The sequence below is a fragment of the Meles meles genome, chromosome 20, assembly GCF_922984935.1.
Source record: "Meles meles chromosome 20, mMelMel3.1 paternal haplotype, whole genome shotgun sequence".
Classification (NCBI taxonomy): Eukaryota; Metazoa; Chordata; class Mammalia; order Carnivora; family Mustelidae; genus Meles; species Meles meles.
The window spans coordinates 14,439,755-14,463,290 of record NC_060085.1 but is presented as its reverse complement, the minus strand read 5'-3'; the positions used below and the strand labels follow the sequence as shown (position 1 = coordinate 14,463,290).

Sequence of the window (23,536 nt, the reverse complement as noted above, 5' to 3'; positions counted from 1 at the left end):
AGGAGACCGGGTGCTGGAGCAGCCATGGTGTTGAGCAGGTATGAGATGGGGAGTAGGGTGGGAGGCAGGGAGGCGGGCAGGTGGAGACTAGCCAAGATGGATGGGCCCTGCTAGTGCGAGGCATGAGGTCAAACTGCCTGGTTATAGGTAGGAAAGGATGCAGACGAGCTATGGGGGATAGTGGGGAGCCACGGTGGGTATATGAGTAGGGCTGTGTCCTCAGGTGTGGACAGGGTAGACCAGGTGCAGCAGGGGCCTCCCAAAGTGCCACAGCCCCCAGGAGTAGTAGGGACACATGGGGCCAGGGGAGTGCCCTTCCTTGGGGGGAGATGACCTGTGGCTGGGGAAAAGGGCAGTGATGGCACTGTTTTATTGTTTCTTCCCACTAGGCCGGCTCGCAGGGGTTGCCCCTGTGCCCATGATGGGGATGGGGATGCCAAGGCCCAGTGAGATCCCCCAGGCCCACAATGCCAGCAGGGATGCTGTCCTTGTCCCATGCTCCAGGTGAGGAGATGAAGGCAGGGGTCAGGGTCCTGCTTTTGAAGGACAGGGTGGGGGTGGTTGTTTATTTTAGAAAGGAAAAACAGACAATAATAAGCCTGGGATGAAAGGGGTCCAGGGGTCAGGGGCTCTGGGCCTTAGACTTCTGGACAGCCCCGCTGGCTCCAGCCTTGGCCCGAGTTCTAAGGTGGCCTGGGAATCCAAGGGGCGCAGGAGACAAGGTCAGGCAGTTCTGTGGGGCAGAGTGTACCCTGCTCCCTGGGCAGCCTGGCCATCCCGTCCTTTCAGGGGATAACATCTCTATCCCCACAGTCCAGGGTCCAGGGCCAATGGCTGCTTCCTTGAACCGTGTCATGCCTTAGCTTTGCTATGGCCACGTGCTCCCCAGGTCCTTCACCAGACTCCCCTGCAGCCCCTCACGCTGCCCAGAGGCACCATGGCCATCACGCCCTGAGTGCGCCTCAGCTGCAGGAGGTGCCCCCAGCACTCTGCTCCCACGGCCCTTTCTATGTGCTAGGCTCTGCATGGGCACTGGTACTTGGTGGAGGTTGCCCTGCCCCTGCCATCAGGAGCCTGTGTTATGGTGGGGACAGGGGTTCCCCAGTCCCTCCCAGGGAGCACAGTAACCCCCGTGTCACACACCCAGGCAGTCCCTACAATCGCTGTCCGGTGCCCAACTGACTGCTCTGTCCTCACCCTCCTCCCGGCACCTCCCACAGGCTGCCCAGTGAGTGCTAGGGTTCCACAGGCCTGGGTCTTGGGGCCTTTCCAGTCTCTGCACATTCCCAGGTCACCTGGCACTTGGAGGCACAAGCGCCTTCCAGACTGCTGGCACCAACTGGATTTCAGTTCTTGGAGCTGGTAGCAGAGCCCGCGGGTTAAGGGCTCAGTCCCATGAGACCGCCCCCAACTCCAGGCACCTGCCACAAGTCTCTGGCCACTGGCTATGAATCAGGTGTTCCCATGGCTCCCTCCTGGGTTTGCTAGAATGGCTCACAGCACTCAGAAGAACACTTCCAGGAGGTAGATGCTGAAGGCAGGGTGTGGGGAATGGCACTGGGCGCCCATGCCCTTCTCCAGGTGTGCCCCCCTCCCGCATTTCCTGTGTTCGCTCAACCCGTGTGGTTTGGGGTTTTTATGGAGGTTCCATTATGTAGGTATGATGAAATCACCAGCCTTTGGCTGTTGCACTCCATCTCCAGCCAGAAACCAGGGACAAGACCTAAATACTTATTACACAGTATTCCCTGTCCCCAGCCTTGAGGGTCGGCCCTGGTCCCCAGACTGCTACTCTCCCCATCCCACCTGGCCACCTTTTCACCTGCCCCTGAACCCACTCTCCCCAGGTTTTTGCATGGGGAGTTCTTCACGTATCTTGATAAAAGATGTGTCGTGTCTCAAGATCCCTTCCAGCCAGCAACCACCTCTCCCAGGCAGCCTGCCCTGCCAGACCCAACTTCCGAGTTGCCTCTGGCTTGGGTGCCCCAGTCTACTTCTGGCTCCCCCACACTGGAGTCCCTTGAAGTTGAAGCTTGGAGCCCCCGGCCCCCAAGGCCAGGCCCTGACCATGTTTCCTGCAAGTGTTCCCAACTATCCACCTTTTGGGTCAGCTCCAGTGGTGGAAACTTTCCAGCCGGAGGAGGCCGCTTGTTTTGGAAAGTTCCTGGGGGAGCCGCCCCCGCCCGCCCGCCGGGTTCCCACGCTCCCTTATCACTGGGTGCTAGGGGGGCGCAGTGCTGTGCGTGCCTCGCTCCTCCCCAGCTGACCTCCTTGGGCCTGCCCCCTCCCCCCTTCCCCTCCTCACCGAACATTGGCCCCTCCAGCCTGGCTCCGCCAAGCCCTCCTGCTACAGGTAGGGAAACTGAGGCCTCGCAGCGCCCCCTACAACACACCGTGTGAGCCAGGTCAGGAGTGCCTAGTGGGTAGTACAGTTCAGGAAAGGGGAGGCGGAGGCGGTCTTGGCCGGAGGACTGCCTGGCTGTGGGCTCTAAGCCCCGGCTCAGGCTTTGACCCTAGCTTCCACAGCAGCACCTCGGACCCAGGTGCCCAGCCCCACCTCCTGCCTGGTGGCGGGGCCTGGCACTCTCTCGCAGCCCTAATGTTCTCTTTTGTAAAATGAGAAAAGTGGCCGCGCACCCTAACTGGCTGTGATGCGAAGCGAGTCCACGCGCCCGATGTGGATGTCCCGTCGCCCCCGGTGGGGCGGGAACACAAGGGCAGGGATGGCTCGGGCCTGCGGGGCCTTGAACCCGAGACCTCCGAATGCTAGGCCGGCGCGCCCCTCCTACCCGCGTGCCCCTCCTCCTTGGCGCGGGTGGGGTGAGGGGCGGGGCGTGGGCGGGGCGGCGGCTCTTTTCTCTGGAGTTCCCGCGCCCCGAGCCCTCGCCGACCGCCACTGTCCGAGTTGACTCCATACCGGTGAGTGCGGCTCCGGGGCGTGGTGCGGGCTCTCTGGGGACCGCGGTCGGCTCGGCCTGCCGGCTCTCGCGTCCCCGCTGACGTTCTGCCCACCCTGCGTCCCTAGCTCTCCGCGATGGAGGCCACAGCTGATTTCGTGGTCGAGAGCCCCGACGTGGTCTACAGCCCCGATACCATCGAGGCTCAGTATGACTACCGGACAGCATGCGTCAGCCGCGAGGGCAGCGTCCTCAAGGTAGGCAAGGGACCCGGGCTGGACGGTGGGAGCTGGGAGAACCAGGGAGCCGGGAGCGGACGGGAATTACCCAATGTCGAAGACTCTGCTCGGATAGTGAGGGAGGAAGGGCTTGTGACCGCAGACTCACTGCACTGCCCGCCCCTAGGTATATCCCACGTCCACGCGCTTCACCTTTCGGACCGCCCGGCAGGTGCCCCGGCTTGGGGTCATGCTCGTTGGCTGGGGCGGGAACAACGGCTCCACGCTCACCGCCGCTGTGCTGGCCAACCGACTGCGCCTCTCCTGGCCCACGCGCACCGGCCGCAAGGTGGGGGGTCAGGTGGGACTCGGCCGGAGTCCCTGCAGGAGGGGGAAGGGCCTTTAGGGGTCGGAGCTCTACGAAGGAGGCGACCCTCCAGGGAGCACAGAGCCTAAAGTACCCGCGTGCTGTCCCGGGTGTTGGGGCGGGGGGGTCTCCAAAGGGGGAGCGGCTTCTGTCCTGGCTCGGAGCACAGAGCTGAGGCGCCCAGAAGGAAGGTGGAGCTTGAGGGTGCTGGGTGGGGCCTTGGGGCCGGTGGCTCACGCCCTGCCCCACCTCACTCCGCCCCGCCTGCCGCCCCCCAGGAGGCCAACTACTACGGCTCACTGACGCAGGCGGGCACCGTTAGCCTGGGCTTGGACGTCGAGGGCCAGGAGGTGTTCGTGCCCTTCAGCTCACTGCTGCCCATGGTGGCACCCGATGACCTCGTGTTCGACGGTGGGCGGGGCCCTAGGCAGGGGGCTGGGGTGGGAGGCGGGGCCTGGAGGGGTCCACGTTCGGAGTTGAGCTGAGCTTGGGGGTGTGTCGTCGTCCCGTCCCGTCGTGTTCCCTCCCCCCCCCCCCCCCCCCCCCCCCCCCCCCCGCCTCAGGCTGGGACATATCGTCGCTGAACTTGGCTGAAGCAATGCGGCGCGCGCAGGTACTGGATTGGGGGCTGCAGGAGCAACTGTGGCCGCACTTGGAGGCCCTGCGCCCGCGGCCCTCTGTCTACATCCCCGAGTTCATCGCAGCTAACCAGAGTGTGCGTGCTGACAACCTTATACTGGGCACACGAGCACAGCAGGTGCGGCCCCCGCCCCAAGCCCTGTATCCCTTGCCACTTCTTGCTCTTGCCTTTTGAGCCTGAGTTACCACCCACCACCCCTCCTATTCCACGCCCCTCACCCCTTATTGGCCTTTTGTCTCCTCGTTCCCATTCTGCGGTTCCAGACCTCACTTTGTACTTGTGGAACTGAGTAGCCCAGACGTCCCCAGGTCAAGGGGCCTGTACAATCCCTTTCCCTCCCCGCCCAGCTGGAACAGATCCGTAGGGACATCCGTGACTTCCGGTCCAGCGCTGGGCTAGACAAGGTCATCGTGCTGTGGACAGCGAACACTGAGCGCTTCTGCGAAGTGGTCCCAGGCCTCAATGACACCGCCGAGAACCTGCTGCGGACCATCCAGGTGGGTGCGCCCAGGGTTGGAGAGAGGGGTCAGGACCCGTCCCAAAGGATCCCTCCCTGCTGATCCCCCGCCTGTGTCCACAGTTGGGCCTGGAGGTGTCGCCCTCCACTCTCTTTGCTGTGGCCAGCATCTTGGAGGGCTGCGCCTTCCTCAATGGGTCCCCACAGAACACACTGGTGCCCGGGGCCCTTGAGCTCGCCAGGCAACGACGTGTCTTCGTGGGTGGTGACGACTTCAAGTCAGGCCAAACCAAGGTCAAGTCCGTGCTCGTGGACTTCCTTATCGGCTCTGGCCTCAAGGTGCGTGGGCCTGGGGGGTGCACAGCTCAGGAGCGGGAGGGGGGTGGGCTGGACCCCAAGCACCAGGCTTGTGGCCGCGGGGCTTGTGCGCCCTGGGGCCTGCAGCTGCCGCGGGGCCCCTTGTTCCCGCAGACCATGTCCATCGTGAGCTACAACCACCTGGGCAACAATGACGGGCAGAACCTTTCGGCGCCGCCACAGTTCCGCTCCAAGGAGGTGTCCAAGAGCAGCGTGGTGGACGACATGGTGCAGAGCAACCCGGTCCTCTACGGGCCCGGAGAGGAGCCCGACCACTGCGTGCGTGGGCCTAGGCCGCTGGGGGACCCGGGGCATGGGGGAGCCCCTGGTGGAGCAGGGCGGGGCCCCCGTGACCTCCTGCTGCCCCCCAGGTGGTCATCAAGTACGTGCCGTACGTGGGCGACAGCAAGCGCGCGCTGGACGAGTACACCTCGGAGCTGATGCTGGGCGGCACCAACACGCTGGTGCTGCACAACACGTGCGAGGTGCGGGGCCCGCCAGGGCGGGAGTGGGGCCACCGGCCGGCCCCGCCCACCTCCTGACCCGCCGGCCCCGCAGGACTCCCTCCTGGCCGCGCCCATCATGCTCGACCTGGTGCTGCTGACCGAGCTGTGCCAGCGTGTGAGCTTCTGCACGGACGCCGACCCGGAGCCGCAGAGCTTCCACTCGGTGCTGTCGCTGCTCAGCTTCCTGTTCAAGGCGCCGCTGGTGCCGCCCGGCAGCCCCGTGGTGAACGCGCTCTTCCGCCAGCGCAGCTGCATCGAGAACATCCTCAGGTGGGCCCCGGCTTTGGGGTCCCCATCGGAGGCCCGCACGTCCGCTGGCCGCCTCAGCACGGGGACTGGAGGGCCTGTAGGCTGTGGGGTCCTCGGCCTTGGAGTCCGGCCCCACTCAGTCCTGACTTTTCCCCCAGGGCCTGTGTGGGGCTCCCGCCGCAGAACCACATGCTTCTGGAGCACAAGATGGAGCGCCCCGGCCTCAAGCGAGTGGGGCCTGCGGTAGCCACCTGCCCTGTGCCTTGCAAGAGAGGAGTGGCGCCCATTGCCCCCAATGGCTGTACGGGTGATGCCAATGGGCTCTCGCAGGCTGAGGCACCCCAGATGCCCACCACTTAAGGCCATGGCCATCCTTCTTTCCCAAAACTCTTGCCCCACTGCCCCCTCAGGACCCAACCCTTCCAAGACCCCTGAAGACAATAAAGCCAGTGCCACTCTTGGCCACGGCATCATCTGTGGGTTCTCGGCGCCTGCGACCTAACCCTAGCCACCCCCCAACTCCAGCCCCATCTCCCATCTTTCTCATGGTAGACTCCTACTACCTACCCTTCCCAAACTGATGCCCCAGCTCTTGAAACTTATAGAACCCTGAGGTCTCTGCCTGACCCCTGATGGGAGAACGTGGCCACAAGCCACAGCGAAGAAATCTGGAGACCAGATACCAAAAACCAAAACCAAGTTACATTTATTGATGGGGCCCTCCCCTGCCATCCAGGGGAAAGGAGGTCCCCAAGGAGCCCCCGGGGACAAAATAGAAATGGCGGGAAGGGCCTATACAGGAAAGAACGTCTCTGAGGTCCTTGCGTTTTGTTTTTTTTTTTTTTTTTTATAAAATGAGAGTCCTTCGTGTGGGGCCTCCCAGCTGTCCAATCCTTGAACTGGATGGAGTACAGTCGCCCGAGGTGTGACCTCAGACCCTCACCCAGCAGACTGCCCCAGCCCCTGGACCTTGGTCCCAGGCAGGGGCACTGGGCAGAAGCCGAGGCCGGCAGTGGGCAAGGGGCTGCTGCCCCATCACACGCTCATGGTCATCCCGGGCGAGTACTGCGGAGAGACGAGGGGGTGGCGCGCGGAGGCGGGCTCAGCTCTGGCCTACGCTGGGACCCGCCCCCCCGGGGAGAATGGGGGACAGGGCAAGGCGGAGGGAGGGGAGGAGAGAAGTGGCGATGCGTGGGGAGACCGCCCTGGGGTGCGAGTCCCAGGATGGGGTGGGGACAGGGGGGAGGGCTGGTGAGATTAGGGCGGGAGTGGGGGAGGGAAAGAGAGGGGAGGGGAAGGATGCCGCGGCCGCCCCCCCACCTGGCCCGCCGCGGTCACGGTCTTGCTCTTGCCCCCCGGCCGCCCCGCCGGGGCCTGCCCGCCAGGCCCCTCCGGCCCGACGCCGCCGCGGGAGGGGAGTCGACGCAGTCGCTTACGCTTTCGCTCGGGAACGGGTGCAGGAAGGTCCCGGCGGCCGCCATCTCGCCGTCGTCCCGCGGGGTGCCCGGGGCGTTGCTCAGGCCGGCCACGGCGCCGGGGGAGCTCTGGGGGCGGCCGCGGTCAGCGCAGGGCTCCCCGCCCCGCGAGCAGGGGCCCTGCCCACCGCTCGGCCCAACCCCGACTAGGGCTCCCAGCTCTGACCCAGTACGCATCCCCGCACCCAGAGAGTCCCAGGTCCCGCCCCCAAGGAGGATCGCAGCCCCTCACCTTCGGCAACCCGTCCATATCGCCCGAGCCTGTGGACGGACAGACCGCGGACCATGACTCAGATATACCTGCGCCAGGCCAGCACCAATCTCCCGTACCTCCCAGTCCATGGTCAACTAACCCCTTCCTGAACTTGCCGCGTGGTCCTACCTCCGTCCCTGGGCCCCGCCCGCTGGGACTCCGCTGGGGGACCCCCGAATGGGGGTCAGTGATGGCACTCTTGGTTTAGTTGCTGGAACTCCCCACCGCCCCGTACACACCCTCGCCGCTTCCCCCCTCGCAACCCCTGCCAGTGGACTTGGGGCGCAACGCGGATGCCGGCAGAGAAACTAGGGAGAGGGGGCGGGAGCAACCGCCAGGGGGCGCAGAAGGCTCGCGAAGTAGCGGGGGTGGGGAGTGAGGTGTCTCTCTTCTCAACGCCCACTCACCCAGGGATCCATTCACGTGGTGGGGCTCCATCGCACTCATAGCCGCCATGGGGCCGTCCGGACCAGGGCCGAGCGGGAACTGCGGGCGGGGGGGGCGGGGGGGGGGCAGCGTGGGACTAGGGCCATCAAATCCCCGGCGGGGCCACCACCTTCCGCAACACCCACCCTGGAACCCCACCCAACTCACATTAGCCCTGCCGGCGCCCGGCCCAATGGGGTTCATGATAGTGTACATGTTCTCGCTGGAGTTGGTGGAGTCTGGGGGAGATACCGGGGCGTAAGGGGAAGGGCTGCGGGCACTTCTCCGGGAACGCACACCCCTCCCTGTACCCCGCCCAGGCTGCAGCACCTCCAGGGCTGGGCATGATGGGTGTTCCAGGGGGCCCACCTCCTCCTGGGGGTCCCTGTGCAACGAAGGAGACAGAAGGTGAGAAAGACCCCCCCCCCCCCCACCTGCCAACCACCGCCCCTGCCCCCTGGCTCGAGTGCGCCACTCACCGTGTAGCTGCCGGGGGAAGAGGAGGAATAGGGAATCTGGGGAGAAGGGCAGCCATGAGAAGTTGCCCCGCTGTACCCCCACACCGCTCATCTGCTCATTCCACCCACCACCCTCCCCAGCCGCCAGCCCGCCTCTCACCGAGTTTCCACTGGGGCTGGCCCAGGGGCCTCGCACTCCAGGGCCCCTAGAAGACACAGTGGGTGGACCCCAGGGTGAGGCCAGGTGGTACAAGCCCCCCACTACACACTTCGTGACCTCGCCCACTCTGCCCCACAGGCCCCCAAACAGGGCCGCAGAGCAGCCCTTATTGGCTGAGAGGTGGTACCCAGGGATGGATTCCAGTCAGCCTCGGAATCCCATCCTATCACTCACTGGCCTTTGGGCCTCAGTTTACCTCCCCGATACAGAGTAAACCACCAAAGCGGTTGTGCAGACTGAGTATGCCCCAGCAGAGTCAGCCCATGAAGCTGGGTGGTGGCCTTACATGTTCATGGTGGGCAGGCCCGGGCCGGCGAGGGAGTTGGGTGGGGGCCGCATGCCACCTCCGTAGCTCTGGGAAGGCAAAAGCATGGTGAGTGCAGGCCAAGCTGTCGGGGGAAGCCCCGGAAGCGCACCTTCTCTCCTGGCCCAGCCCTCACCTGGGGTCCGATGCTGGCCATGCCCCGTGGAGGTGTCACTCTCTGCATCGGGCCCAGGCTAGGATGCCCTGGGTGGGGAGGGAGGCAGGAGGAAGGGGGCTCAGGCCAGGAATACTCCCCAGCGTGGACATACACTGGGGGGGGGGGGATTCTGCTCCAGGAGGCAGCAGGAACAAGGAACTTGGAGCTGAGGGCGGCAGCGGGAGCTTCCCTACTCACCCTGAGCACGCGGGGAGGGGTCCATGGCGCCAGGGAGCAGGGGCTGGGAGCCGGGGAGCCCCACAGGAGGCTGCAGAGGGGGTGTGGCAGCACTGAGCGTGGGTACCCCCACGCTGGCCCAACTCCTGCCCCCCCCTCCCCTCATCCCTCTCTCACCTGACTCGGCATCCGCAGGGTGGGCCGGGGGCCCCCTGGGAACCGCGGTGACATGAAGGGCTGGAAGAGGTGGGCCGGGGATCAGCACCTCCCACCACCCGCTCACCCCCCAAAGCTACCCCATTCCTGCAGCTGCCCAGGCCCCCAGCCTGGACAGCCCCCCTCCTCCAGGACCAGCCAGCAAACCACAGCCAGCCGGTGCCTGGTGTGTGAGTGCGGTGGGGCTGGGGGCTCCATCTGCTGGGATGTGCGTGTGCAAAGGGGCGGGGCATCACAGGTCCTTACCTGAACATGAGGCCCCATCATGGGGGCGTTGGGGTTGTGGGGGGGCTGCTGGGAGCCAGGGGGGCCCTAGGAGGACAGAACCAGGTGGGTTGGGAGGAGCGAGGTCCACCGAAGCTTCACTGTTTTCTGTGGCCCTACTGAGCCTGGCCAGGGAGGATGAGGGGACTCCATGGAGGTGGGAGGGTGGGCCAGCCCTGCGCTCCCCCGAGGGGAAGACGGGGTTTGGAGTGAGGGGCCCTAAGGGAACAGTCACAGGCAAGATCCATGGCTCAGCGAGCCATGCTCTGAGGCCCTTAGCAACCAGGCCTGCACTGGCCAACCTCACAGAGATGCCACCCTCTCCTGCCTTGGGGCCCAGCACAAACGGTCCCACCCCTGCCCCTGCCATCAAAGCCACCACACAAATATCCACCTCCTGGAAAGCCCCCGACCCACCTGTGGCCGGCTGGGGCCTCTCCCCGTAAGATCCCCCCCCCCCTCCATCACGGCCCTTGCCTTCACCCTCCAACACATGCCCACTCGAGTTGGAGAACAAGGGGCACCGGCCCTGGCTGTACCTGGAAGAAGCCGGGGGCCATGGGGCCTGCTGCCATCGCGTCGTTGGGGGCCATGCTACCCATCACAGGACTGGGGGCCGCTACAGCACTCTGCAGGGGTGAGGAAGACCAGGAGAACTAGCTCTTGTCACTTCCCGCTGAGTGCCCCCTCCTATCTGCAAACAGCCCACTCTGCAGAACAAGGAGCCTGGGCCATGGGATCCTCCACCCGGGTGAGGGTGTGAGGACACCTGGAGGGTTCTCTACACGAAGGAGGAGCCGCTGCCCCTGTCCCCAGCCGGGTTTCAGCTGCCCTGACTCAGGGCTGCTCATCTGTCCTCAAACGTGCCATTGTGGACACAGGCTTTGCCTCTGCAGAACCCAAGACACTGGCAGTGGTTGGGGCCCTGCCTGACGCCGCCCACAGCCCAGGGAGGAGGCCAGAGACCTGGGGATCCCGGTTCCTATGGAGTCAGTCCCAAGCCTGAGAATTCTGGGGGTCTGAAGATGCCAATGACCCAGGACCCCCGTGGGCACGTGCCTCCTGCATCTGGCACGGCTGGCTCTTCCCATCGGAATTTCAGACTAGTGGGCGCGTCGTCCCTGACTCTAGCCCCAGCCCCACACGCCCCAGGTTCTCCTGGCTGGGAAGACGGACTAGCTGGACTCCCAGCTCTGCCCAAGACACCCAAATAAACAGAAGTCAACTGGCAGCTTCAAGGTGAACCTCCCTCCCAGAGGGCTCCTCCAGGGAGCTGCGGGGCAGAGCACCCCCCTCTCCAGTCAGGAGGTGGAGGAAGAGCAGGACTACGGGGGGGGGGGGGGGGGGGGGGGGGTGTCCAAGCTCCAGACCTCTCTTCAGTTGGAGGAGGGGAGAAGACCGGGTGCTAGACAGGGGAGTTCCCATGTCAGCCAAGGGTGGAGATGCTGGTGGCAGGCCAGAGCTGGCAGGGGGACAGGCTGACAGGCCACTTCCTCTGGTAGGTTCCAAGTCCCAGGCTTGTCTGCCTTTGGGAACAGAGGAGGGAGGAGGGAAATGGAGGCCTAGTCTACAGGGTAGAGGGAACACATTAAAGGACAGGGAAGGAGGACTCTGCAAGGACTGAGTAAAGACAGGACTTCTGTGGGGGCCCCTCCACTCTTGCCTGTCTGGATCATCTGCGCCCACTCCACCCCCAACAGGATCTGAGAGGGAGGGTATGGTCTGCCTGGGGCACAGCTCTTCCCGGGACTGACACAAGCCATCACGTGGGGATGATCAGGAATTTGTAAAACTGCAGCCACTTGGGCTCAGAGAAGTGAAGCATTTTGCCTACAGTCACACAGCACTTCCTGCTCCACAGAAGCAGGGAGAGGGCCCCTTGGTTGGGTCAGAGCAGGACCCCTGGAGACATACTCCTCTCCTTGGGTATTGCAAGCTGTCCCCCCCTTCCTGCTCCTTCTCAAAGATCAATCTCCAAAGGTCTCCTAACCCAGGTCCCAAGCTGGGGGGAGGAGGGGGGACAAGCCTTCCCCCGCCTATGGTGACTGAAAACAATCCCAGGGCCCATCACCAACCTTTTGAAAGCCCAAGAGACCCTAGGAGTGGGGGGATAAAGCTCTCACACCCTCCAAACTGCCAGGTCCCCCCTGCCTCCACCCATTCCCTCCCACGGACACACACAGCCTGACAGCTGGAGCGCCTACTGTATTCTCCAAGGCGCCTGCCTCAGTGGCTGAAGGAGGCACTTCTGAGCCTTCGGTCTGTCAACTCCCCCCAACCTACCCCACAAAGAAGGTGGGAGAGCAGTCCCCCCTTTCGAGCCACAGCAGGCGCCAAAGCATTTCCTGGTCAGGAGGGAGGAGGGGGGGCAGCCGCTCTCTGCGCTGTCAACGAGGTGTGGGGGCAGGGAGAAGATGAGGCACCCCTTACCCACTGCGGCTCCCCAACTCTAGGCCCAGAAAGGTTAATACAGGGCCCACCCTCACTGGCGGGTGGCCCAAGCTAGACACCCCCCACGTCAATCATCCACCCGGAGACGCCCTGGCCCATCCCGCGTTGCTATGACGATGGGTTGGGCGCGCTAGCGTTTCCTGGAGACGCCGCAGTCGGCTGCCGGGAGGAGTGAACTGAGCCCCCACTCGTAGGGGGCCCCCGACCGTACAGGGAAGGCAAGCACGGAGCTCCCCCCACGTTAGAGCAGAGGCCGGGCAGGATGTGCGCCCGCAGCTACAGGGAACCCGTCACCCCGGGGCCGGGGCGCTCCCTTCCCCCCCACCACACCCGCTGTGCCCGCACCATCTCCCCCGACGCACTCCGCTGCCATGGTAACCGTCGCTCCCAGAAGCGCGCTCCCGCCGAAGTGGAGAACGCTGTGCTCCGCCTTCCTGCCCTCCCCAGAGGGGCCCTAAGAGGCCGCTAGGGGCGGGGGCAGAGGAGAGGCCAGGGTAGGGGTGGGGAGGGAAGGGGGCACCAGCAGGCTGGGAGGGGCTAGGGCCCGACTGGGAATGAGCGCCCACGCGGAGTCATGCACACACACAGCTCCAGACACCCCTGGAGCCCCATTCTGGCAGAAGAGGGATGGGGGGCCGGGGGCGGGCAGGACGCATAGGGGCAGTGGAACCGAGTGGGGACCAACAGCGTGACCCGGACTCCCATGCACATTGTACAACAGGTGCGGAGCGGCTTCCGGACATGATGGTTACCCCTCGCGGGCTGCACCGCGGCAGCCTCTAGAAAGGCCGTCACTTGCGGGGTGGGGGTAGGAAGCTCTTTTTGTGGGGAGGCGGTGCACGACCTTGACCAATTGCAGAGCGATTGGCCGGCGGGACGGGCTACGCCCTGGGAGGCCCGAGAGGGCACAGCAGGGCGGACTGCTCAGGCAGTGAAGCCGGCAGCTGTAGGAGAGTGGGTGCACAAGCGGGGCGGGGGGTGGGGGGAGAAGGGAGAACTCGCCTAGAGCTGCACCGCCCCTAGACACCAGCTGAGCTGCTGCTTCCCCCTTGAGTGGGCCCGAGGCCCCAAGCCCTTCCTGCCCAGCCGGAGACTTCTCTGAGAAGCCAGGTGGCCAAGCCCCACAGCCAGGACGAAGAGGATAAAGGCAGGGGCAGCCATCTGCTCCCCATGACGACGAGATGCCACCAGCCCTTTCATGTTATCCCCCTCCTCTCCAGATAGGCCTTGGACCCGCACTCAACCTGGACATAAACTGAGGCCAAAAAGGTGGGGTAAACAGCCCCAATCACCAAGCAAAATCAGGAAGTGTGCCTGTGCCGGGCCTCTACTGCTGGAGGGTGCCCTGCCCCTTAGCCAAGCCCACTGCCCCAGGGGCTCAAAAAGGCTGGGGTGGGAGGGGCTATGCCATGGTTGGCCCACCACCCAACACAAACACACACCCCACCCTGGGCAGATGGGGAGGCAGAGCTCCCCACTCCCGGCTCCCAAGGGATTCAGATGAGGGGGAGGTGAGGTAGGGCTGGGGTCAGGAAGGTGGGGGGGTGCTGTGGACACCCTCAGGAGCTGGGTGCAACGGAAGGAGCCTCCCCCACCCCGTGAGTGACCCTAGACCGAGGGCATAGGGAAGCCCCAGAATTGACCAAGATCCCAGATTAAACCCCAACACCAGACCCACCTACCCACCCCACCCAGCCTCAGGCCACGCAGGCCCTCAAGGCCCCAGGCCCTGAAACTGGCCCATGCCCAAGAGCCCTGATCCAGGTCCATGGGGCAGGGACTCACATAGTCCTGGAAGGCCTTGGCCTCATTCGAGTGCTCACACGCCTCTCTGCGGTCAGGTGCTGCACAGTACAAGTCCCAGAACACGCTGTGGGTGGCAGGGGAGGGGGGGACGATGGTTTCCCTAGGCGTCCTCACCCATTCTCCCCCACCTCCCCCCACCAGCCCCGCACGCACCACCACCAGGAATGCAGGAAGCCTGGGGGCTCCCCCAGCGTAATGTTCTTCTCCCATCGGATCTGCAGGGGAAAAGAAAGATGGTGAGGGGGCCTGCTGCCCAGCCCCACCTGACCTCTTCCAACATGAGGCAGCCCCAGCCCAGCCTGGTGCCTGGGGAATGAGGAACCAGCCACCCCAAGCAAGGGTGCGGGGCAGGGGACAACCAGGTCAGGGGCAGAGAAGTGGGCAGAGATCCTCAGATGACCAGACAGATGCCCTGATCCCAGCCCACGGGCCCTGACCCTCCCAGCCCTCAGTCCCCAGAGCCAGCAGAGGAGCAACCCAACCCCACCAATGGAGCCCCAGTGGAAGGGGGTGGAGAGGACGCCAGGGTATGGGTAGTAAGGAAGGACCCCGCCGGGGGGGGGGGGGGGCTCTGCCTGGCAAGGCTGGCTTACCTCGGACAGAAAGGTCTGGGCTGACTTCTGGGCACCGACATGCAGCAGGTACTCGTACACATACAGCGCCAACCTGCAGGCAGGGTGCCGACCCGTTCAGGCTCTCCAGAGGCCTGCAGCCAGCCCCACAAGCCCCTCCCCAAGGGTCCCCAGGAGAGGCCTCGGTGAGCCCTTTTGTGACACCATCCTCAGCCTCACTCACTGCCCCTCACTGGTTCCCCAACCGCCCCCACTCCCGCCATCTCTCCCACCCTGACGCGATGCCTTCATCAGGTGCTCAGACCTGCCAGCTCCGACACATCCGTCGACACCCCACCGGCAGGCCCTGGTCTAGGCAGCACTCCTGCAGTCCCCGACCCCCGACTTGCAAGCACCCATTCTGCCCCGTTCCACATCCCCTCGTGGGCCCAGTCCTGCCAGTGTTGAGACCCCAGAACAGCCTTATCCCAGGATGATCTGGCCAGGAGAAAGGGCTCCTGGACGTCACTCCAGATTCTACCCTGGGTGGGGTCTCCCAGCGGGTACTGAGGCCATGTGGCCAGAGCCCAACACCTAATTTCCTTCTGGCTTTCTCCGCTAGGGGAAGAAAGGTGCCCTCTAACCTGAGGTCTTCTCCTCCAGATGCCCCCATAACCCCATTTTCTTTCTCAGGTCCAGCGCCCATCGACCCATGGTGGCCATGACCCAGCTCCACCAGCCCTGCAGGGGTAGTGTGGACACGTGAGGGCAGGTGAGGGGCCATGGGGACAGCAGTGCCACTTGGCTGCCATGGCGCTGCCTTGTGGAAGCACAGTGCCCAGTACTCCCGGATGGACCAGCCTGGCTGCTACCTGCCCCCAGAACACAGCCACCTTCCGACCAGCAGGGTCCTCCACAGGCCACACAGGAATGCCCGGCCCTCTACACCATCTTCTGAGCCTCCACATCCTTGGCCCCGACACCCCTCCCCCATCAGTCCTCCCCACCAGCAAGCAGAAAAGTTTCCTGCCTCCTGGGGTCACCCACTTCCCAACCATCCACAGTTACTGGCCCTTCCCAGTGCTCCCAGGAAACTACTATCCATCCAGGCCCCACATAGGCTGAGAGGGTAGGGTCTAGATCCAAGACTGGGGGGCTCCCCAAGGGCTGCCCTGAGCTAGAAGCCCTTCCAGGACGCCTCCCCACTCAGTTGGCCACCCTTCCCTGGCTGAGGGCCCCATCCTAAAATAACCCTGTTTTGACTCATGTTCCTGTTCTCTCCCACCTTCCCAGCCAGGCTTCTTGGTCTTCACATCCCCTCTCCCCATCAGATCACCCCCCACTTCCTCAGCTCCCCTCAGACCTTGCGGAGGTAGTTCTTGCCATTCTGTCCTGGCCCCTGCTCCCTGCTCCCCCCCCCCCCCCCACTGCTTCTACTCTTACCCTGGATCCTCTTCCTTCCTCCACCAGTTTTCATTCATTCAACACTCGCCCAGCACATTTGTGCAGTATACGTTTCAGACACCTGAACCCCTGGAGGCGACCTGATGAGTTCTATGGTAGGCGGGAAGGTAGTGTGCGCTAGGGAAGGACAGGAAGCAGATGTCTGAGGGACTGGGGTGGGTGGACCCAGGGCAAGGTGTGCCTCCCAGCTCCTATCGCACCAGATGAGCTGTGACAGCCACCGACGGGGACAGGGCACAGCGGGGCATGGCTCATGGTGGTTCCACCGCTCCAAGTGTGGGTTTTCCTCAAGACCGGCTGTTGACTCGGCCACATCATCACACTGCTCTCTCAGCCGCCCTGGCCCCATTGCCTCTAGGTTTAGCTGTCCAACTCGCTGCTACGATTCTCTTCCTTTTTAGAGGCTTCCGAGCCTTCAAGTGGTCTGCGTCTGCTGGCCCCGCGTCCATCAGTGAAGGAACCACCGGCTGAAGCAGAGCCGACCGGCCCAGGCCTGCCCTCTCCCCCACCCTCTGAGCAAGGAGAGAGGCTGGCAGAGATCCGGCCAGCCCCTCACCCATTCTGGGGGTCACTGCAGGAAGCAGGAAAGTTTGGGAGTGAGATGCCCAGAGATAATGGAGCAGGATGGGATGGGGGGATCAAGCTGGGCAGGTGTAGGGATACGGACAGGGATACTGCAGTCTTGCCCTTTGGGCAGTCTGGCTCAGAAAGCTTCCTGAAAAAGCGACCCTTGGCTCCTACCACATCCACCAAGGACTCAACACTGCCAGCCATCAGGTCCTCCCACACCTCCCTTTTGCCCTCAACTGTTCAGGGCTGGCATGTGACCCAGGATGCAGGACTCCACCCCTGTCTGCTCCCCTCCCCCCTCCACTAGCCCTGCCCCAGCTCAACTCTGGGCCTTAGCTTCTCTCTGGGTAGCCTCCTCTGCCGCTTTGATGACATTTTTGTGCAGTTGCCCAAACTTGGGGTTCACGTGACATCTTCAACATGCTTCAACAGTGGACTATCTTCAACATGCTCCCCACCAGCTTCTTCCTTTTCCACCGCCCCTGTCCCATCTGACTTGGGTAGTCCGGCCTTGACTCAAAAAGTTACACGGTGCATGACTACCCACCCAGCCATCCCCCTGAGATCACAGCACTTACTCAATGTAGGGAAGAAACTTAAGGAAAACACTATCTCTTCTGCTTTGGATCCCTCCTCTTGCCTTCTCTACTATACTGGGTCCAGGCCACTACCGCCTCTTGCTTGGATTTCAACAGGGCTCCTCCAGGGGCTACTCTCTCCCCAGCCTCTAGAGTCTCCACATACACACGCACCCTACAGCACTCCTCCTTCCATCCCTCCAATGCCCCAGCACACGTACAGTGGCCCCACCCTCCACCCCAGGGCCTTTGCACAGGGTGTTCCCCCACCTGGGGCACTTCTGCCTAGAGACCCATGTGGCTCAAGTGTCAGCTGGCACAGTCGTCCCTGTCACACCTCACCTCCACCTGCCCCATCCACCTCCAACCACCTTATTTATCCCCTTCTGACACAGGTCTCTGCTCACTGCCTGCAGCTCCTTCTGAAACAGCTTCGGGAGGGCAGGGACTTGGTCTCTTTACCTCACGACTGAACTTACAACAGCGCCCCGGGCTTCTTGGGGCCCTAGCTACCCCAGATGAATGAACAAACCAACATGGGGACTCCCTCCTGCGAGGACAGGACTGACACAGGCAGTCTGGTAAGCACCAGAAAAAGTCAGCTTAGTATTTTGACGTTAAGGATTTGGGGTTTTATCCCCAAAGCAAAGAGAAGGCAGAAAACATTTTAAGTTTTGTTGGTTTCTCTTAAATGTTCGTACTCTCATTTTTACCAGGATCAGGGAAGGATTGTGAGCTGTTTTGTTTTGAGGGAAAACTTTTGAAGCCTGGACATTAGACCATGCTGTTTGAGACCTTCAGGGCACCGCCCCACACAGGAGCCTCCCACCTGAGGTGTCGCGTCCAGCCCTGATCTCAGTTACCGGGAAGGGCCTGGGCTCTGAATCCAAACCCCTAACCAGGTTGGCAAATGACCTGCAGAACAAAGAGCACACTCCTGGGAGGGGCTTCTGCTGTAAGAGGACAGGTGGATGGAAGGAACCAGTGACCTAGAGGATATGGGGGGGTGTCCCCAGACCCCAAGTGTTCACAGGAAGAAATGCACGCGGGGTTGCTCAGGTGACAGAATGGGACATTAGAGCCTTGGAGACTACAATGTGGCCCCACCACGGTAACGAGCAAGAACTATGGCAGGGGCGTCTGGGTGGCTCAGTGGGTTAAGCCTCCGCCTTCGGCTCAGGTCATGATCCCAGGGTCCTGGGATCGAGCCCTGCATAGGGCTCTTGGCTCAGCAGGGAGCCTGCTTCCCCCTTCCCCTCTGCTTGCCTCTCTGCCTGCTTATGCTCTCTCTGTCAAATAAATACATAACATCTTTAAAAAAATAAAAAAAGATCTATGGCAGGTAACAGAGGTTCTGAGCACTAGTACAGCGTCGTCCTCCTGCTTAAAGCCTCTGGACTTGCTCCCGGGGGCTGGGAGACACCCTCTGCTCAGGGCCTTGTATCATTTCCCAACAGAAGGACGCTCCAGCCCACGCATTTCTTTCCCCAAGCCCCTCCACCCTGCTACCCTCAAGGCCAGGCCTTTGGGTGTCTCCTCACCATCTGCCTGGCAGCCTCCATGCTTACCCCTTCTCCCAGCCAGTGTGGCCTGGGGGATGACCCCCACTCACGAATTCGCCCTCTGTCTTCCTCCTCCTGTTCCTTCCCTCTTCTCAAGCCCTTCCTTGGAAGCTTCCCTGTGTCCCCTGGCTCTGCTTAGCCTCCAGGACTCAGTTCAGGGGTTCCTTTCTCAAGAACCTTTTGCTCATCTGCCCACAGGATGCCCACAGCCACATCTGGAAGCCCCGCAAGAGATAGAGCAAATGCAAGGTGATTCCCTCCCCTGCTGGGCTACGGAACAAACTACCCGTGGTCAGCTGCCCCTTCTCAAAACCAATCCCGGCAAAAAACACAAGACACCAACCACGGTTGTCATTTACAGAACTATTTAAACCTACCTGGCAGGACTTCACATCGGCAGAACCTCTGGGGCCACAGGGGGAAGGATATAAAGGGGACTAAGGGGACTTCCACTAACCCTGTGACCTTCATCCTCTTATTTGAAAAGCCTTGAAACCAAGGACCAAATGCAAGTGCTAGTCAGTCCTGGGTGGTAGGTGCCCTCCAGGCTGGGAGTGTTTATTATTGGATTCACCATCCACGCACCCAGCAGATACTCAGTCCATTTCTGGGGCAGGCTGTCCCAGACCTAGTGCTGAGATGAGGAGCAAGAAGTGGGCCCAAGACAGGGACCCGAGAAGGAAGAAGGGCAGGAGGCAGGACTGCCAGCCCGGAGAAAAACAGCACCACAGAGTTGAGGACCTGAACAGTGTAACCTCCCCACACCCCCATTTCACAGAGGAAGAAACCGAGGCCCGGAGACAGGAAGTGGCTCCGCTGGTGGCTGCCTGTGTGGAGTGCCCTCCCTGCAGCCTCCCACCCCTCTCCTTGTGATAATCCTACAAGGCCAGTTGTCCATATTTCAGAAACCGATGCTCAGAGCAACCAGCCATCCTCTCCAGGGTGCCCTCTCCCCTGCCGCCTTCTGAGAGCTCTCCGGCGCCCCAGACCCAGAGACCTCCCTCAGCAGATCGCTTCTTCTCCAGGGCTCAGGCACCCCCACGGAAGAAATACGGGATGTGACCATATGGTGTTTTCTAAACTTTCTTTAGCAGCAGAACCCTATCTCCAAACCAAGGCTTCGATGGGACCCTCTGGAAGAAATGGACAAGCACAGGACGGGTCTGGCCACCCAGAGGGCTGGAAAACAGGCACGACAGGGCCTTTAGCCCCCGCAGGAGGTGTTTTTGCAGCAGATCCCAGAGTCCTCCCACTGTGAGCCGTGTGGCCTCCCCAGGGGACCCACCCAGCCGCCAGCCCTCACGCCCTCTCCTCGAGCAAGCTCGTTCCCGACGTGCAAGGGTCCTCAACTGGTCAGACCCCCACCCCACCCCATCCACGGTCCCGGCATCTTCGCTGGAGACCGAGGGATGCCGCTCCGGGGCGCGACCTCGCGCGCACGCGCGACCGCAAACTAGCGCACCCAAGACTCGACGGTCGGGGAAGTCGCGCGCCCCCTCAAATACGGCGCCCTCGAGTCTCGCGCGCCCCCGCAATGTCGCGACCCCTCCAGCGGGTCGGGTCTCCGCACTCCTCGGGATTCACGCGCCCCCTCAGATCTCGCGAACGTAGGGGCTTCCCGCGCCCCTTCAACTCTCACGACCTCTCGGCTCTCGCGCACCCGCCCCCTCCAAACCTCACAACTCCTGGCGCCCCTGGCGCCCCCCGGAGTCTCACGCGCCCCTTCAAATCTCGCGAACTCTCAAGCACCTCACATGCCTTCGACCCAGCACGCTCCCACATATCTCGCGACCCCTCGAGCCCCTCGGGCCTCGCGCGCCCCTCAAATCTCGCGCCCCTCGGGTCTCGCGCGCCCCCCGCAAATCTCGCGACCCCTCGAGCGCGCTCGGGCCCCGCACGCCCTGCCCCCGCTCCCACGTGCCCCGCGCGGTGCCCGCCGGCATTGGGGCCCACGGAAGCTGCGCGGCCGCCGAGCCCCGCCCCCGGCTCCCGCGGCCCCGGCCCACCGACTCACTTCTCGCGGGCCTGGCTGTCGGAGGGCACGGCCGAGCCCTTGCCCCCCTTGGCGTACATGCTGCTCCGAGCCGCCGCCGCCGCCGCCGCCGGGGCCCACACCTGTCAGGCGGCACCGCGAGCCGCGCTAGCGGTCGTCATAGCTACCCCGCGCCCCGGGCCTCACCGCCCCGAGCCCCGCGCGGGCACCGCGGGCATCGTCCGCGCGGGGGAGCTCCAGACGGCCAAGGCGGCGGCGGCGGCGGCGGCGGCAGCGGCAGCTCCAGCTTCAGCTCCAGCCACGGGTTTTATTTTCTTCCTCTCTTCCTCAGCGCGGGCTGTTCCGGGAAGCGCGCGCCCCCTCCTCCCGCCGCGCGCGCCCCCGCCTGCCGCCCGCGGGCGCCGCTCTTAAAGGGGCGATGGCGGGCGCGCGGATGGGTCCCTCTGTGGGGACCGTGGGCCGGGCGCGCACGCGCAGTGCCCGCCGCGGGAGGGGGGGGCGGGTACACACACGCAGGCACGGGTGGGGACGGCCACCTGGGGACAAGCAGCAGGATACAGTCGATCACGGCTACACGCACACTCCTCACATAGGACCAGCCCCTCAAATTGTACGCCCAGGAACACCGCCACACACAGTTGGAGCTACACTCTCGGACACCGAACTACACACATAGATCCACACAGCTCCTGGAACAACCGGTGAGAGTTCCATAAAGCAATAGGCAGTCACAGGGGGTACCACCCCGCAGAACTACCCTTACGCAGCTTGAGAGGGAACGTCACACAGCTCACTCAGGGACACACTGTCATATACACAGAGGTATACACAGTGGCTATCAGAACAACAAAACACACAGATCACCACTCACATAGACACACAGCCACAGAGACACACGGAAGCTCAGCTATGCTGCAGCTTCGGACAAGCTGTGGAAAGAGCCCATGAAGCTACTTACGGTCACCCTGGGCCACACGGTCACCCTGGGGAACACAGTAGCAGCCTATCTGCAGCCTATCTGGGGCTCCACGCATAGACCTGGGGTCTCCCAGTGCCATAGATGAGTCAGCGTCACACAGTCACATGGGTTGTGGACACTCACACACATGCAACACAAAGACAACCACACGGGAGGGGGGGGATACCTGGGTCACACTCTGGGAGCCACCCTGCACGGCCCCACAGTCACACCCTCGGTCAATAGTAGCTGCTGGGTGATTGTTGACTGGGTAATTTCTTGCTGCCATTTCTCAACTTTTGTGTTGGCTGCTGTAAATGGGGCCCATCCCACCTTTAATTGCCCCTCTGCAGGAGTCAGGAATCCATTCCCCCCCCTGGGGCCCTTCTCCCTCCAGAGGGTGTGAGATGGGGGGGTGGGGCAGACAGATAAGGGCCCCGGAGCAAGGGTGCTTGGAAGGGGTGGCCGCCTCTGCTCCGGCAACGAGGATGCGGGAGGCAGACCAGTTGTGATAACAGGTCTGGACGTTTCTGTGAATACTTGACATGGGTGTTCGTTTTTCCTGTGCCCGACTGCGAGTGTGTGTTTGTGTCTGTGTGTGAACACGCAGTTCCTGTGTGAGTGCACGTGTGCCTCGTTATGCCTGAGGGTTGGCAGGTACCCAGTGAAAGGCTGCTGTCTGGTCTACTGGCCCTGGCTCTGTGGCCAGTGATCGTGAGTCCTTGGTGGTTGTGGGGGCCCGAGTGACGCCGTCAGCTTGCGTTCACAAGTGTGTGTGCATTGTGTGCGTGTGCCTGTGCTTCCGCGCGTGGGTTGATTGCTAGCTCCTTGGGACCTGCGTTGGGTGGTTGTGTGCTAAGGTTTCCTGCGTTGATCGTGCGTGTGTGTGTGTGTGTGTGTGTGTGTGTGTGTGTGTGAATGTCTTGATGGGAGTACACCCCTCCCATTGCGAGCTGACCCCCTGTTACACCTCTGTTTTAGACGCCGCACCCCCCTGTGGGGATCCCCACCCGTCAGGCCTTTTGGCGGCCGGGAAGTCGGGAGACGCTAGGGTTCCAGACAGACCCAGAGGAAGGGAAGGGCCAGGCTGGCCCCAGCCCCGCCTCCATCCCGAGGGGCCTCGGCCGGGGTTGGAGGGGGACGCCAGCCCTTCCCACTTCCTGTCCAGCCGGTCGTCCCCTCCCCCAGCTTCCTCTCCCGCAGCACCCCCGCCCCCCCCACCCCCCCGCCCCAGAGCCCGGGGCCGGCTTAGAGGAGGGGCCTGTGCTGCGAAGTCTTGGGGGTGCGGCCGCCAAGCTTCTGTAGGGCCTCCAACTGGGAGCGTCAACGTCCCGGACGCCACGGGGTGGACGTGGGCGTCAAGGGGACCCTCATCGGAATACCCGCTCCCAGTACCGCTCTCCAGTGCCTGCTTTCAACGAGACGCAGAGACAGGGTGCCTCACCCAAGTCACACACTGCATTGGTGACAACTGTGACACCCAGGCCCTGCGGACGCTCCTCCCTATTTATCTCCCAATGCTCCGTGGCTCCCCAGGATTCTGTGTCCAGCGTGGGTCCCTCGCCCTCTCTGAGCCACGGTTCCTTGAGTCGTTGAATCCAACCTCCCACAAACATTTATTGAGCGTCTGTTGTATGCAGGGCTCTGGGGACCCAGGCAGGACGCGTTGCTACTGCTTGTGGAGCAGAGATTCTGACGGGGAAGGCTGACCGTCAAAAGCTGGAGAGTCAGTAGGATAATTTCGGGGACTACCACATGCTAGGCAGAGGGAGGGGTTCCCGATGCAGAGAACCAAGCAACGGGCGAGTGGGCCCAGATCCCGGAGCAGGGTGGAGGAGAGGGGAGAGAAGGAGGGAGATAGAGGCGCGAGCTGCGAAGGGGGAGGCGTGGCCGGTTGGAGGGACAAGCGCGGTTCTCATGGCAACGGGGACGGTTCTCCAAACAGCCTCGGTGCCGGCGGAA

The 23,536-nt window shown here is 63.1% G+C and overlaps 2 protein-coding genes and 1 pseudogene across 10 annotated transcripts; 2 read left to right on the top strand and 1 right to left on the bottom strand.

The window, feature by feature from the left end:
- The first annotated feature begins 38 nt into the window (after window positions 1–38).
- On the top strand, window positions 39–6,150 carry ISYNA1 (inositol-3-phosphate synthase 1). 2 transcript variants are annotated; one of them, XM_045992244.1, is made up of 11 exons: window positions 39–504; window positions 3,026–3,154; window positions 3,303–3,464; window positions 3,761–3,893; window positions 4,046–4,239; window positions 4,470–4,619; window positions 4,703–4,918; window positions 5,051–5,215; window positions 5,308–5,421; window positions 5,495–5,712; window positions 5,850–6,150. In XM_045992244.1, the coding sequence occupies exons 1-11, from the start codon at window positions 496–498 to the stop codon at window positions 6,049–6,051; spliced, it is 1,692 nt and encodes a 563-aa protein (XP_045848200.1). In that variant the 5' UTR covers window positions 39–495; the 3' UTR covers window positions 6,052–6,150. The 2 variants fall into 2 exon arrangements, with proteins under 2 accessions (XP_045848200.1, XP_045848199.1); XM_045992243.1 differs by lacking the exon at window positions 39–504 and adding an exon at window positions 2,646–2,919.
- On the top strand, window positions 523–2,659 carry LOC123933202 (annotated as a pseudogene).
- A 221-nt stretch (window positions 6,151–6,371) lies between the features above and the next one.
- Window positions 6,372–21,053, bottom strand: SSBP4 (single stranded DNA binding protein 4). 8 transcript variants are annotated; one of them, XM_045992245.1, is made up of 18 exons: window positions 20,638–21,053; window positions 14,492–14,564; window positions 14,052–14,113; window positions 13,878–13,962; window positions 10,181–10,270; window positions 9,624–9,689; window positions 9,339–9,398; window positions 9,183–9,252; window positions 8,964–9,031; window positions 8,810–8,877; window positions 8,464–8,509; window positions 8,325–8,360; window positions 8,176–8,230; window positions 8,014–8,084; window positions 7,827–7,905; window positions 7,399–7,427; window positions 7,012–7,235; window positions 6,372–6,756 (listed from the first exon to the last, which is right to left on the bottom strand). In XM_045992245.1, exons 1-17 carry the CDS (start codon window positions 20,694–20,696, stop codon window positions 7,026–7,028), a joined length of 1,227 nt encoding a protein of 408 aa, XP_045848201.1. In that variant the 5' UTR covers window positions 20,697–21,053; the 3' UTR covers window positions 6,372–6,756; window positions 7,012–7,025. The 8 variants fall into 8 exon arrangements, with proteins under 8 accessions (XP_045848201.1, XP_045848204.1, XP_045848208.1 ...); XM_045992248.1 differs by having other exon boundaries at window positions 7,128–7,235; window positions 20,638–21,052; XM_045992252.1 differs by lacking the exon at window positions 9,339–9,398 and having other exon boundaries at window positions 7,128–7,235.
- Window positions 21,054–23,536: the final 2,483 nt, after the last annotated feature.

Bases quoted from the DNA above. Each gene is read 5' to 3' on its own strand.
- ISYNA1 (XM_045992243.1), top strand. From the start codon at position 2,764: ATGCTAGGCCGGCGCGCCCCTCCTACCCGCGTGCCCCTCCTCCTTGGC. The intron at 3,465-3,760 runs GTGGGGGGTCAG...GCCGCCCCCCAG, and splicing joins CCACGCGCACCGGCCGCAAG to GAGGCCAACTACTACGGCTC. The intron at 5,422-5,494 runs GTGCGGGGCCCG...CCGGCCCCGCAG, and splicing joins TGCTGCACAACACGTGCGAG to GACTCCCTCCTGGCCGCGCC.
- SSBP4 (XM_045992245.1), bottom strand. From the start codon at position 20,696: ATGTACGCCAAGGGGGGCAAGGGCTCGGCCGTGCCCTCCGACAGCCAG. The intron at 13,963-14,051 runs GTGCGTGCGGGG...TGCCACCCACAG, and splicing joins TTCCTGCATTCCTGGTGGTG to CGTGTTCTGGGACTTGTACT. The intron at 8,231-8,324 runs GTGAGTGGCGCA...TTCGTTGCACAG, and splicing joins CTTCCCCCGGCAGCTACACG to GGACCCCCAGGAGGAGGTGG.